This window comes from Eulemur rufifrons, chromosome 2 (assembly GCF_041146395.1).
Source record: "Eulemur rufifrons isolate Redbay chromosome 2, OSU_ERuf_1, whole genome shotgun sequence".
Classification (NCBI taxonomy): Eukaryota; Metazoa; Chordata; class Mammalia; order Primates; family Lemuridae; genus Eulemur; species Eulemur rufifrons.
The window spans coordinates 98,225,987-98,241,885 of NC_090984.1; the positions used below are offsets into that span (position 1 = coordinate 98,225,987).

A 15,899-nucleotide genomic window follows, 5' to 3' on the forward strand; every position below is an offset into this window, starting at 1 on the left:
ACACGTAATAGACAAGAAGTATAGTGTGAACATATCTTTTATTTGCACTAGGACATGAAAAAAATTGTGACTTGCTTTATTGTAATATTAGCTTTATTATGGTGGTCTGGAACCAAACCCATAATCTCTGAGGTATGCCTGTACAGGGATTTCATTATAGCAGTGTTTGTAACAGTAAAAAGCTTGTAATGAGCCAGGCATGGTGGGTCATGCTTATAATCCCAATTGCTTAGAAGGCTGAGGTGGAGGATTGCTTGATGACCAGTCTAGGCAACATAGCAAGACCCTGCCTCTGAAAAAATAAAAATAAAAAAGATTAACAATTAGCCGGGCATGGTGGCGCATGCCTGTAGTCCCAGCTACTCGGGAGGCTGAGGCAGGAGGATCGCTTGAGCCTAGGAATTTGAGGTTGCTGTGAGCTAGGCTGATGCCACGGTACTCACTCTAGCCCGGGCAACAAAGCGAGACTCTGTCTCCAAAAAAAAAAAAAAACAAACCACCACTACAGTCATTAACTAATATTTTAAAAATAAATAAATAAATAAAAAAGATTAACTAGGCATTTTATTGTACACCTATAGTCCCAGCTACTCGGGAGGCTGAGGCAGGAGGATCACTTGACAAGAGTTTGAGGCTATGGTGAGCTATGTTTGTGCCATTGCATTCTAGCCTGGGTGACAGAGCAAGACCCTGTTTCTAAAAAAATAAAATAAAAATATTTTAAAAAGCTGAGAATGACCTAATAGCCGTCATTCATGACTGGTCAAATCAATTATCATATAGCTATACAAAGGAATGCTATCCAGTCATGAAAAAGAAGAAAATACATTTTTTACATGCTAAGTGTGGTGTGATTTCTGAGACATACTGTTGGCTTTTTTTTTTTCTTTAAAAGGGAGAGCAGTATGCCCAAAATTGATGTTTCCTTTGTGCTATTTTTTTAAAGTGCACATGAAGTTTTGTAGATATTTACAGAATAATAGGATAGGATACTTATAGAATTAATACATAAGAAATTTAAAATAGTGGTTACTTCTGGACAGTTAGAATGATTAGGGACTTTATTGGGTACCTTTAGGAATGGTTTAATTTTTCTTTTCATCTATTCATTAAAATAGGCTTTTATGTCTGTTTGACATCTGCTTTCCTTTTGTTCTTGTTTTTCCTTGAACTTTTTTTGTTAATTTTTTTAAATAGAGATAGGGTCTTACTATGTTGCCCAAGCTGGTCTCAAACTTCCAGCCTCAAGCGATCCTCCTGCCTCAGCCTCTCAGAGTGGTAGGATTACTGGTGTGTGCCACTGCACACAGCCTCCTTGAACTTTTTAGCAGGATGCATACATAGTTCCTTAAAAGCTAAATATTTTTCTTTAAGACCACTCTAGTATATTCTATTAACATGTGTAAACATTTCAGGTGTTTTCATACTCTTTGGAGATTAGGGCCGTTATGTAATAAAGTAAAAACGTTTAGACCTTGGAGGAAATCAGGGCCCACAACAGTGGGTAAAATAAACCCACCTTTTAATCTTTTGACCTAGGTCAGCTTCCATAAACGGTTTTGTTTTCCGTAATTTCTGTCCGTGTCCCACTTCTGAATCAGACAGAATTCATTAACAACTCAGAGGTACTTGAGTTTTGTTTTCCTTTTTGTTTTTCTAGTTAGTGATTCAATAGAAGTAGTAGTTACTATCAACTTGTTTATGTATAATTTGTAAATTAGGGAGGTTTCTTAGTTCAGGCTGTTATCTTTTTTTTTTTTTTTTTTTTTTTTGAGACAGAGTCTCGCTCTGTTGCCTGGGCTAGAGTGAGTGCCGTGACGTCAGCCTAGCTCACAGCAACCTCAAACTCCTGGGCTTAAGCAGCCCTACTGCCTCAGCTTCCCAAGTAGCTGGGACTACAGGCATGCGCCACCATGCCTGGCTAATTTTTTCTATATATATTTTAGTTTGCCAAATAGTTTAGTTCTATATATGTTTTAGTTTTCTTTCTATTTTTAGTAGAGACGAGGTCTCGCTCTTGCTCAGGCTGGTCTCGAACTCCTGACCTCAAGCCATCCACCGGCCTCCACCTCCCAGAGTGTTAGGATTACAGGCGTGAGCCACCGCACCTGGCCCAGGCTGTTATCTTAATAACAAAGTACCACAGACTAGGTGACTTATAAATAGCAGTACAGTTCTTGAGGCTGGAAGTCAGAGATTAGAGTGCTGGCATGGTCAGGTTCTGGTGAGGACTATCTTCCAGGTTGCAAACAGCTGACTTCTTGTATGCTTACATGGCAAAAAGAGGACTGGAGAGCTCTCTGAGGTTCCTTTTATAATGACACCAATCCCAATCATGAGGGCTCTACCCTTAACAACCTTCTTACCTTCAAGGTGCCACTTCATAATACCATCGCTTTGGGGGTTTGGATTTCAACATGAAGTAGAGGGCAGGGGGCACAGACAACAGGAGGTGTTCATGAATGGCTTCTGTTAATAATATATGATAATTCTCAATTCTTAACCTAAATTAAATAAACAAGTCATTTTGAGATAACCTTAAGAATGCTCTTCTTTTGTCTAAGAATACTAAGTGGTGTCAAGTATTTGTCAAATAAAGGCAGGCATCTTTTGTTTTTTTCCCCCTAAATACTCATTTTATTTTATTTTAATTGAGACAAAATTTACATACCAGTGAAATCCACATATCTTAAGTATACAATTTGATAAGTTTTGACAAATGCATATACCTGTGTCATCTACACCCTTATTAAGCTATGAAATAGTTCCATCACTCCAGAAACTTCCTTGTATGACTTCCTACCTTCTCTGCCATCTACTGTTCTTACTTCCTTCACTGTAGATTAGGTTTGCAGTTCTTGAACTTCGCATAAATGGAATCATACTGTATGTACTGTTTTGTATCTGATATATTTTGTTCAGTATGATGACGCTATTGAAAGTCATCCACACGGTGTGTAGCAGGAATTTGTTTCTTTTTATTGGAGGAGTATTCCATTTAGTTTTAAATCCCTCTTGCCCCCATTGTATGAGTATATTACAGTTTATCTGCTGTCTTAATGATGGATATTTGAATTGTTTCCAGTTTAGGGTTATTATGAATAAGGCTGTTAGGAACATTCTTTTGTATGTCTTTATGTGGACATGTGTTTTCATTTCTGTTGGCCAAATACCTAGAAATGAATTGCCAGTTTTTGAAAGTGGTTATACTGCCTATCTTTTTTTTTTGTTTGTTTAAATTTTATCAAAGTTATACATGCAGATAATTTATAGTCAAATAGTTCTATAAGACTTATTACCAGAAACAGCAATCTCCTACCCTTTTTACCTTGCTGCCTTCCTTAGACTTTTTACTCTCAACCATTTGGGCTGATTCTTTTGGTATTTACCTCCACATATATACCTAACTTTTATTTCTATTTCTGGTATTTTCTTAAGTTTTAAGCAGTATCCATGGACTGCCCTTTATGGAAATTGTAGGCTTGACTTTCTGTCTCCCCACCCCAGCCTCTACCACACACACAGCGTCTCTTACCTGCCGCCTTATTATCACTGTGCAAATGCTCTTCCTACCTATATTTTGTTTTCTCCTTTGTTTTCTTATATATTTATTTCTTTTCATTCTCAAACTCTTGACATGTTTAACTTTTTTTTTCAGTACATTCAGACATGTGAGGGGTTCACTTTCTCTTTTTCTTCTATGAATTGGGGAGTAATAGTGCACATTTCCAAGAGTTATGGTAAAAATTATTTAGGGAATACTTACAAAGATCTAAGAATGTGGCTCTACAAATACTGTTCAATACGATGGTAATAAGGTTTTGATTTAGGCATTAAAAATGTTTATGTTCTGACTATTTTTAAGTGGGGGAAAAAGGGCAAATTTTATTAAAAACTGCCATTTGGTTCCCTACTCATACAATTTTTCCTTTCCAAATCCCCAGAGAAAGATGAAGGATTAGAATGGTGTCTACCTCACAGGACAGACTCAAGAACTGTTAACTATTCCTGTTAACAGTATGATTCACTCTGTGCCACGTTTTATGCTAATAGACCTTAGAGATACTACAGCGAGCAGAGCCAACATGGCATAGCCACATGTTTGTTGGCCTTGGAAGCTAGCATTTATATTATTTCCTTCTGGGACTATGCAGTCATTCATTTAGGAAACAGTTGACTTTTCCTACCATTATTATATATAATATTATACAATATTTATATACTATTATTTTATTCTTCACAAAGGAGTGCACAGTTTATTGTAAAATTAATACCACTTAAAATCTGAAAGAACTGGTAGCAACATGCATCAGAAGGAAAATATTCCTACCGTATGACTAGAGCTTTCTTACCCAAAGAAATCTGAAGCTTTAGTACCAAAGGAAATCTAGAAGGTAGATTCTAGCTCATCAGAAAATAATAAGTCTAAATTTTTCTGGAATCAAATGCAATTAATAATGTGGCAAAAATTTTTTGTTGAATTTGATTTCATTGTTTTCTGGAAATATTGGCATAAAAGGATTATATGATAGATTATAAATTAGAAGCATACTATTCTGTTAAATTTTTTTTTAATAGGATTCTTGGGATGGCCAGCATATTCCAGTACTTTTCTCCGTTTTTTGTGGTTTGTTAGTGGCAGTATCCTATCATCTCAGTCGACAAAGCAGTGATCCATCTGTACTTTTGTAAGTGAAATCAATTGCTATTGAATTAAAGAAATTTAAATATGTCAGCATTTCCTTCAAACAATTTCCAAGATACCTTTTTCCCAATGCCTTTCCAAAGTGCCATTTGGCTTAATCTAGATTAAATTTCAAAATACATTAACTTTGGGTCATTCTGATCAGTGTTTGTTAGTTTTTTCCCTCCCAAGTATTGAAACTATATTTAATAAAAATATTTTCACTCTATGCTTATTTATGATATCTTAAACATTTTGGAATTTATCATTTGTTAATGAGTAAATATATTTGGATCGCTTGGTTTTCTGTCATCTTTATTTGCCATTTGAATTACTGGTTTTCAGATTATGTATGTATTTTCTATTAATTATTTTCTCTTAATTTTTTTAATGTAAAGTTCTTTGGTGCAATCCAAGATTTTTCCAAAAACAGAAGAGAAAAATCCAGAAGACCCTCTATCTGAAGTAAAAGATCCACTGCCTGAAAAACTTAGAAATTCTGTTGTAAGTTTTAGCTTTTAGAATCACCAAAAAGACTTAAATTTTAGATGGTTGATCATGTTATAAAATGAACACTTTTTGGGAATTTTTAGTAATTGGGGGAAAATATATATGGTTATATTTAATAAGATTAGTTGTACATTGTTGATTGCCTTTATTCCAAATTTTAACATATAAGAAATGCTCATTCCTCAAACTTGGTTTCTATGTAGACCAATATGCTAAACATTTATTTTTAGGTCAGGTGAAATTAAGTAATTTCAGTGGCATAGACTTTTTATTCCTAATCAGTTTAGACTAGGAACTGAAAGATCAGTGTTAACATAAATTACATTTATTTTGTTGGCATTGTTCTTGTTGATAAAAACTATGTCTTTATAAGTCATTTACTAGTGTTTTAGAATGTTTTATTTCTCAAGAGCAGTCTGAAAGTTTGTGTGTTCCCAGTTTGAACAGAAAGAACACTAACCTGTATTAACATAATATAGTTAAGTAAATGTAATAATTTTAAAAAATTTCTAATTTAGTGAATTATAATTTTGGCCTGTATTCTTTTAGTCATTGTTTAAAAATGAGTTCTATAGATTCATGTCTGTTTTATAGAACAAAATATAAAACATCATTTTCTCAGATTTTAGATTATTTCCATTTGTGAAAAACTAAATGTATATGTGTTGAGTTAGAGATAACATTTACTTTCAGTGAACTTGAGCTATTTACATATTTTTTAGAAAACTTTATTAATTCAAAACTACCTCAAGATATAATTTAAACAAACTTGTTTTCTGACTTTAGTTTCCATGTTAGCAAAGCATATTTCATGTTAAATGCAGTAGTATAGTCTGAATCTAGCTTATAAGCATAAATCTGGATCAACTGATAACCAAAGATATTGAGGTTTCTGGTTTTTGCTATAACCACTGAAAACCAAAATCTAGTAAGTAAAATATGACATATGCAGTTTTAATGTTTCAAAAGACCAATGAAAACATAACTTATCCAAAGGAATAAACCCCTATAAATGACACTATGACCAGGCACAGTGGCACACTGTGTAGTCCCATCTAGCTGAAGCAGGAGGATCGCTTGAGCCCAGGAGTTCTGGGCTATAATATGCTATGGTCACACTTGTAAATAGCCATGGCACTCCAGCCTGGGCAACATAGTGAAACCTGGTCTCAAAAAAAAAAAAAAATTCTAAAAAATGTTATAGCAACTTACATCCTTTTCCTCTATGTAAAAGTGAAACTTACAGACCAATGGGGGAATAAAAATCTTCATTGTAATTGCACTATGTTATACAGCTAGCAGAACTGGATAAATTGTTTGGTTTCCTTTGTATTGCAGTACAATACCAAAATATGAGGAAATTGAACAAGAAAGTAATATTTAATGTTTTTAATTATTATGTGTAAGAAATATCTAGAAGTTTACAGAGTATCATTGTAAAATTATTTCTTAAATTTTGCTAGTTTGGAATAAAGAAAAGATTTTTAAAAATTTTAATGTAATTGTTTGGTAATTCTTTTTTTTTTCAACAGGGTGAGCGTTTACAGTCTGACCTAGTAGTGTGCATTGTAATTGGTGTGCTGTATTTTGCTATTCATGTAAGCACAGTCTTCACAGCATTGCAGGTAAAGAATAATTTTGTTCTTTCAATTGGGGGAAAATACAGTCTTGCCCTGCATAACAACATGTCAGTCAGCTACAGACTACATATATGATGGCGGTCCCATAAGATTATAATTGAACTGTCTTATATGTGTACCATTTTTTAAATATTGTATACCATACTTTAACTGTATGTTTGCTATGTTTAGATACACAAATACTTACATTGTGTTACAGCTGCCTGCAGTGTTCAGCACAGTAACACACTGTACATGCTTATCACTTAGGAGCAGCAGGCTATACCATAGACCTAGGTGTGTAGGAGGCTACACTGTCTAGGTTTGTGTAAGTACACTCTGATGTTTGTATAATGACGAAATCACCTAACATAGTCTCAGAATGTATCCTGTCTCTAAATGATGCATGACTATAACTTTGTTTGGATTCATTTCTAATCTGATAGTAATGTTTGTCCATAATGCTGAAATATGTGACTTTTTATTTGGTTTTATCAAAAAAAATATTAATTTTCTTACGGTTTCTCTGAGCCATGAATCTGGAATTGGCTTATCTGGATGATTCTAGCTCAGGATCTTTCATGATGCTGCAGTCATCCGAGGTTCATTATTTACAGGCCTCAGTTCATTCTGACTATTGGCCAGAGACCTCAGTTCCCCTCCATGTGGTTCTCAGCATACGCTGCCTGAGCGTCGTCACAAAATGACAGCAGATTTCCACCAGAGCAAGTGACCCTGGAGAGTGAAACCCCAAGACAGAAGCTGCACTCCCTTATAACCTGATATTGGAAGTGACATCCACCACTTCTTCCATACTGTGTTGGCAACTTATATCAACCCTGGTACATTGTGGGAAGAGAATATACGCAAGTGTAAACACCAGGAGGCAAGGATCATGGGGACCATTTCAGAGGCCGACAACCACAGCTCACCCTCTGGCCTCAGTGACTGTCATCCTCCCTTATGCAAAATGCACTTATCCCCTCATAAAACCTCTAAAAATCTCATTCCAATACAGTTGGAGGTCTAGAACCTTATCTAAAGGTTTGGGAATGGGTGAGGGTCCTCAGGTGTTGTTCCTTATGTACAGTTCCTCAAGCACAGTTCCTCTCATCTGGAGGCCTTGTAATTACCATGTTTAGTGCTCCCCCATTCTTTTGTGTAGATCCGTATTTCCACATGGTTTGTAGGGCTTCTGCTGAAAAATCTGCTGTTAGTGTTGTGGTCATTCCCTTGTATGTGACTTGATGCTTTTCTATTGCTATTTTTAGAATTCTCCCTTTGTCTTTGACTTTTGACAATTTGACTATAATATGCCTTGGAGAAGACCTGTGTGGGTGCACGTATAATATTTGGGAATCTTTGAGCTTCTTGTATCTGGTCGTCTGTATCTCTTGCAAGACTTGGAGGTTTTCAGTCATTATTTCATTGAGTAGTCTTTCTATTCCTTTGTCCATTCCTTCCATCTGGACAAAATTTGAATATCTGTTAGTTTTTTAGTTTTGCATGTATCATGTAGGCTTTCTTTATTTTTTTATTCTTTTTTTTTTACTACGTGGTTATTTTAAAACATTTGTGTTCAAATTTAGAAATTCTTTCTTCTTGGTCTAGTCTGTTGTTGGCGCTCTTAATTACATTTTATTTTACTCATTGAACTCTTCAGTTACAGAATTTCTATTTGGTTCTTTTTTATAATATCTCTTTGTTGACGTTCTCACTTAGATCATGACTTTTTTTTTTTTGAGACAGAGTCTCACTCTGTTGCCCGGGCTAGAGTGCAGTGGCATCAGCCTAGCTCACAGCAACCTCAAACTCCTGGGCTTAAGCAATCCTCCTGCCTTAGCCTCCCGAGTAGCTAGGACTACAGGCATGTGCCACCATGCCCGGCTAATTTTTTTTTCTATATATATTTTTAGCTGTCCAGATCATTTCTTTCTATTTTTAGTAGAGATGGGGTCTCTCTTTCTTGCTCAGGCTGGTCTTGAACTCCTGACCTTGAGCGATCTTCCCACCTCCGCCTCCCAGAGTGCTAGGATTACAGGCGTGAGCCACCGCGCCCAGCCAGATCATAATTTTTTTTTCCTGATTTCTTTGTATTATTTACCTATGTTCTCTTTTATCTCACTGAATTATTTTGTGAGATAAAATATCATTATTTTGAATCCATTTTAGGCATTTAATGTATTTCCTTTTCTTTGAGGTCTTTCACTGGAGAATTATTATGTTCCTTTGGAGGTGTCACATTTTCTTGCCTTTTTATGTTTCTTGTGTCCTTACCATTGTATCTGTTTGTGATTTGTAACAGTTGCTTTTTCCAATTTTATGGATTATCTTTTTTAGGGAAAAACTTTCTCCTGTAGATGTATCTATGATGTTGGTTGGGCAGGATGCATTGGCTTTGCTTCTGGGGGGGGTGCAGTAATGTGTCCCCGTGATTTCTAAGGCTGTAATTAGTGTCAGTGGTGTCTGTGAGTTCCTCAGTGGCTTAGGCTGTGTTTGTTAACGAAGGCAGTGGCAAGGCTTGCTTGGGATGGGGATGCCAGGTGGGCTGGTCCTCGGGCACTAGTGGTGGCAGCAGTGCATTGGGTGTGCTAGTCCTCGGGCTGCTGGGCAGCATACATGAGCACTGGTGGTATTGGGTCCAGCTGGGCCAGTCCTTGGGCCAGTTGATATACTTGGGTATTGGTGGTAGTAGGGAAGAGAAATTTTAAGATGTGTTACCCTTCTAACAAATGGCCGTTCTTCAGTATGAGTCAGGATGTGATGACTCAGATGATTGTCTCTGCTGAAAGCCTTGCCATACCCTTCATAGTCACAAACAAATGGTCTCTGCCCTGTGTGTTTACAACAGTGTGCATCAAGCTTCTAGGCTGTTGTAATTGGCAGTGTAGTTGAGGAAGGAGCAGACAACCCTCCTGGGAAGCGTGAAGGGTGGCAGGAAAGAGGCTGGGCTCTTGACGGCTGTGATGTGTTCATCAGTGATGCCCGTGGATGACACCACCTCAGTGACCGTGGCTGGTGGCTCTAGGGGGCCTGGGCCTCCACGCCTTGGGTCAGGCATGTAGCCGTGTGCCAAGCCACGTTCTGTGAACCAGTATATGCAGCTGACTGTTCCTGGCAGACCCTGCCATAGTCCACGTCCTTGATCTTTACTGTTTAAAACAATACATTGCTCTGAATGTCATGTAGAACATTCTTATGGTAGAAAGCAATATAACTCAGGCCACTCTCTCATCATATACAGTAGCGTGAGACACCAAAGAAAGTAGTTAACGCATTTTAAAATATCTGTGATATATGAACAGCCACTAACTTTCAAGACTGATTTAATCAGGAAAAAATGCATAATATAGAAATGTTAACTGTAGAAAAATGTTTGGTTTTTAGATTCTAAAATTCTTTTTGCTCTTCATTATCAAATGGAAAATTAAACTGACAAATTTGAAGTTCTACAATGATTCTCAAAATCACTCCTAATTTTTTCAGTTTTTTGTACTTATTTTTTTAGCCTGCTCTCAAGTATGTGTTGTATGCATTGGTTGGCTTTGTGGGGTTTGTAACCCATTACGTACTGCCTCAAGTTAGAAAACAACTACCGTGGCACTGTTTCTCTCATCCTCTGCTAAAGACAGTGGAGTATAATCAATATGAAGTTCGAAGTAAGTATATCAGTAGCTCTCTTTCTTTTAATACTATGACTTTTTCCCCTATTATGCTGATAGTTCAATATATGTTGAGTTCAATAAGTATCATCAAGACTTTGGCTTACATGTTTTATACTTAGGTTTCAAGCTGTAAATGAGTCAAATCTCTTGCAGGATGCTCTAATTTCAGCTGAAGTACAATGCCAATTTTCCACAGAAAAAACTCACTTCTTCTCTAAATTGGTCTGCACAGATCTCTCATTGCTGACTCCTCGTGTGTGTCTGTGACTTCTCTGTCATGACCCTTCACTTCCCCCAATAAGGCTTTTTTTGTTGTTGTTGTCATATACAGGCAACGCGATCCTTAAATCACAGGGAGAAAAGAAAAGTCTTTGGTCCTGTTTCTACCAGAGACACTGTGTCCTACCAGAGAGGAGTATAAAAAAATGTATAAAATGAAAAGAAGTTAAAACATTTTGTAATTGTCATTATTAGTTCAGATTTGGGATGAAGTGTAAAAATGACTCAAAAAGAGATAGAAGGCCAGTCCACTTGGCAAGCTTTTTCCTGGCCACTGCAAACACTGACTTTTCTTTCCCGTTGTTAAGTATTCAGTTCTTGTTCATTGGCCCCATGACCTGTAATATACTATTACTTCCTCATTTTAGGGAAATAAAGTTCATACCTATATCATTTATTATATAACAGTGATTGAATAAGCTATTTTTTCCCCTCAGACTTTTCCCACAGTTAGTGAATTACTGTAAAGAGAGTAAATTACTCAATTGCATTCACAAAGGAAATTTCCTGGGCCTTTTAGTGAAATTGATTGAAACATCATGTTACTGTAATCTTGATCACCAGTTTAATCTTGGAGAGATAAACAAACAGTAATTTGTAGGTTGCAGTAATAACTCTGGTAGACCTTTTACAAAATTTGTGTTCATTTAATAAGGAAAAATGACATGAAACTGTATAAGAATATGTACTGGCCCATTTCTGCCATCAGGAAAATAACTCAGTATGAGATTTTTTTTGACAGTGAACTATTAGTATTGTTTTCATATATAAATGATAGCAAGTATATCTAGTTTGTCTTAAAGATCAGCAATTTTCATTAAATTATTGATTATATTGTTTATTTTTGATCTTTACAGAACATTTAGTCTAAATTTTTATAAATTTTGAATCATCATAACATTTTTGACTTATTAATAGTACTAGGTAATAGCAAAGTTGTTTTTTTTTTCATCATACTGTTTTTAGCAATTGAAAGAAAAAATATTATTCATTAGAGAACTTCCAAAAGAACTTCCAGGTAAGTGACTGTTTTCAAATAGCCGAAGAACCATGTTTTAAATGTTTTATTTTATCCCAGACACATTCTCCAATAAAATAATATTGAAGTATTAGAAAAAATATTATTGGCAATGAAAATGACTTTTATGAAGTATGTGAATTCAAATCATAGCATATTTTATATTTATTCTGAGATAGTATATCTTATATGTATATGTGTTTGCAACTATGTACATATATCTTAGCATTTTAAAAACAGATTATTTAGTATATCATTTATTTTTTTGGGGGGGAAGAGCAGTCTAATAATCAGTATCCTTTTCTCCATAAGCTATAAGCATAAATGAGAAAAGTTATGGTTAAGAACTGAGGTTTCAAGAATTCTAAATGTAAGTCATGTCTAAGTTGCATATTTTTAAGTGTTTCAAAGCTCATGGAAGTTGACAATTGAAGTACTAGATTCTTTACATAAATTTTAATTTATAGTATAGAACTAAATTTAAGTGATAAGATTTTCCTTTCTCATCACATTACCTAAACTACTGTATATGTTAGATAACATGTGGTCTTCTTGACTTATATTGCCCTGTTAGATGCAGCCACTATGATGTGGTTTGAGAAACTTCATGTGTGGCTTCTTTTTGTGGAGAAGAATATCATCTATCCATTGATTGTCCTTAATGAACTTAGTAGCAGTGCAGAGAAAATTGCTAGTCCAAAAAAACTGGATACAGAGTAAGTACAATAATTCTGTAATCTAAGCCTGACTATTGGAAGATGTCATAAACAATGTTTTAAAGTTTTGATCAAATATCAAATAATCATTGTCTTTCTGGAGCAAGGCACTCTGAGTTTAAAAATTCAGGTGAGATTTTTGTCTTTGTCTTCCCTTTTTTAAACATCTGTTTCTGCCATTGGCATATTCATTATCCCATACATCTCATCGCCAATTGATATTTTATGAGAGGACATTTATGTAGTAAGGTTAATTTTTAATATTAGATGGCAAGTTTGATAGATGGCTATCTTTTATACTATATAGGTGGTTACTTGCCTCCATGGTCATCCTACGCGACTACCCACTGGAGTATGTACATGTTGTTGAGTAAGCGTTGGTGTGTGTGTTTCATGTGCTAGGTGCAATTAATGTTGAAGCAGTAGAAATACTGAGAAACTAGCGAACCAGATGTCAGATTTACAATACTATTTTTAAAATATGCTTATTCATATAAAGGATAAGAATCATAATACTATTAAAAGGGAATATTATACTAAGATTCTTTCAGGATCTGATTTGCTTAGCTATATAAATCATTTTTAGAAACTGAAATTTGATCTATATATTGTAAGGTTAGTAAATTCTGTGGTTATTTTTCTAAAATTAGTAAATTTTCTAATGTTTTCAGTCATGAGTTCATGATTTGTGCTTTCTTTCTATCATAGATTAGGTGCTTTAATGATCACCATTGCTGGTTTGAAGTTGCTACGATCCTCGTTTAGCAGCCCTACATATCAATATGTCACAGTCATCTTTACTGTGCTCTTTTTCAAATTTGACTATGAAGCCTTTTCAGAGACCATGCTTTTGGATCTCTTCTTCATGTCCATACTCTTCCACAAGGTAATTTATCACTGAAAGGAATATCCTTATCTATAAAAATTACCTCCTTAAGTAATATGCTTTTTAATGAGGATTATGCTTATATTTCGTTGTTTTTATTATCTTTTAAGGAAGTAATATCTCTCTTCAGTCAACCAGTTGTTTAGGAGCATGTTAGAATCCCTAAACAATGCTAGTCACTGCGATTCATAAAAAAGATATATTTCTTACGACAGCTAGGAAGATAAGATTAAATTCCATAGAAAGATAAAGATGAGAGAAACATTAATAAGTATATTTTTTTAAATGAATCTTCCAAATGGGGTATAGTTTTGAATAATTTTAGAAATAGAATTGGTAATAATTTAATTGGGCCATGGGCTGCTGGACAGATGGAGGGAGCAAATTCTAGCTGAGGATAATAACCGTCATGACAGCCGAATGCAGACAGTAGATGCTGAGGACACTTTGGCCAGGTGGGAGCAATCAGAAATTAGCCTAATGTAACATTTGCAGAATACTCTGAAGTTTACAGAATGTTTCAAATATATGTTATCCATCCATGAGAATAAATGTTCTTACGCCTTTTACAAATGAGATGATAAAACCTGGGTCTTCTGCCTCCCAATCCAAGGATCTTTTTGCTGAACCACACTACCTTTCTAAATGAAATAGTTTGTACAGTCAGATTATTTGTAAGTTAAATAGCAATTAGATTTCATGTTAACACTGACCACATACAAAGGACTTTGACATATATTATCCCATTTGATAGGTAACAGAGAGCTGAAGCAAATGAACAGCTACAAAACACAATGAAAATCCAATTTTAGGAAAGTTAGCCTGGTCAGCCACATTTGGGATGAATTGGGGAAGAGAGAACGTAAAGGTATGGAGAACAGCTTAAGAGATTGTGACAATAATTTAGATGTGACAGAGATCTGACCTAGGATGGGAACAGTAAAAATGGAAAACCATTAACCTGAATAAGGTTTCATTGGTAGTCATTTTCCATATTGTGGTAAATAGCTTCTGAAATATTCCAGTATTGTATTTGTTCAACCACTAATTCGTGTGCATTTTATCATTTATTTCCTCTTTTAATGAGTGTGGTTATTAACCAAAGGAGGAATCCTGAAAGTTAATAAGAGAATCGTTTGTATAAAGAAGCATGTAGTTTCTCACAGATTTAAATATTAATATTTAGATTGAAAATTGTATTTCATCTTATTTTACTGGTTAGGAAAAGTGAAAGTTGTAGTAAAATATAAACTAAATCTTTGAAATATAGTTGCTACACTTAACTCTGCATTAGTTGGGGTTTTCCTAATACTTTCATTTATTTTTAAATATTTTTTTGAGAGCATACTAGTTTCCAGAACTGTTATAAATGCTTAGGGCTACATCAGTGAACAAAACAAAGAAAGCTCTCCCCTTAAGGAGTTTGATTTTACATGATCAGTAGATAGAACTTAACTATGATAATAAGTAATTTTCGAGGGATCTCTTCATATGTATTTTTAATTCTAAGATATTGTTGTAAGATGCACCATGGATTTAATAACATTTTGAGCTTCAATGTATACAAAAATGTTTTTACGTACCAACCACTTACTCATGTAATTACATATTATTTTTTTCTTTAATATTGCAGTCAAAATTTGAATACAGTCTGTTTCACATTTAGAATCTGAAGGGTTTTCTAAGTCACTGCTTTTAAGTAGTTATAATGGCATTTTGGTGATATAAATGCTGCTTTTACTGACTGTGATCTTGATCACTTTAGTACCAAGGATTGCCAGCATGATTTTGAGTCATGGCAGAGACTACTGGGGTTCATCTGCATTTTCTAATCAAATGAAGTTGTGATTTCTTTTTTAATTGGAAGTTAAACAAATTCATTTGTAAATCAGCTAAAGTATTTTAAGAGATGAGGTATTTGTTGTGTAATCATGGCACCGAATTAGTCAGAACTTCTTGCTTTTAAGATTCTATGATCTGTTTTGAGAGTTTGACTTTGTATTGCCTAACATGCAGAAGCAATCTTGGACAAACATAGCAATTCTGTTTCAGTATTGAAGACATGTTCAACAACAATAACAGATCCAAAATTAAATTTTTAGGATGAAAATGTGTACTGTGTTTTTATTGACAGCACTTGAGGTTGTCAACACATGCCTAGAACACACAACTACATTTTTATGCAAACCAGCAGTGACAATTACATTACAACTGCTGTTTTCATTTTCCTTTTGACATTACATTTAAAACATACTCAATTTCCAAAGCACTAAAATTTGGGGAAAATGTGTCTTAGGATAAAATAAATATGTGTATTACTTAAGCTTTATAGACATCTAGAGTTCTTTTCAAGGACAATTATTTTGCTGCTTCTTTCCTTTCTTTGTTTTGCTTATGGTAGTAATAATATATTGCCAATAGAGGGCACAGCATGTTTTAAACAGATGAAACACAAATTCCTAAGTCAGCTAGCTGTTTTTACTTAAAAATAGTGTCTTTATTGAGAAATAAATGCAGTGTTT

The 15,899-nt window shown here is 34.8% G+C and overlaps 1 protein-coding gene across 3 annotated transcripts in view; it reads left to right on the forward strand.

Annotated features, from left to right (window-relative positions):
• The window catches only part of PCNX1 (pecanex 1), a 159,144-nt gene that overhangs the window by 105,053 nt on the left and 38,192 nt on the right, over nt 1–15,899 (forward strand). For all 3 annotated transcript variants that reach the window (XM_069488441.1, XM_069488445.1, XM_069488444.1), the window contains 6 exons: nt 4,579–4,688; nt 5,083–5,188; nt 6,727–6,819; nt 10,322–10,472; nt 12,350–12,491; nt 13,200–13,377. In XM_069488441.1, the coding sequence (XP_069344542.1) occupies nt 4,579–4,688; nt 5,083–5,188; nt 6,727–6,819; nt 10,322–10,472; nt 12,350–12,491; nt 13,200–13,377 (780 nt within the window). The remainder of the gene's footprint in view (nt 1–4,578; nt 4,689–5,082; nt 5,189–6,726; nt 6,820–10,321; nt 10,473–12,349; nt 12,492–13,199; nt 13,378–15,899) is intronic.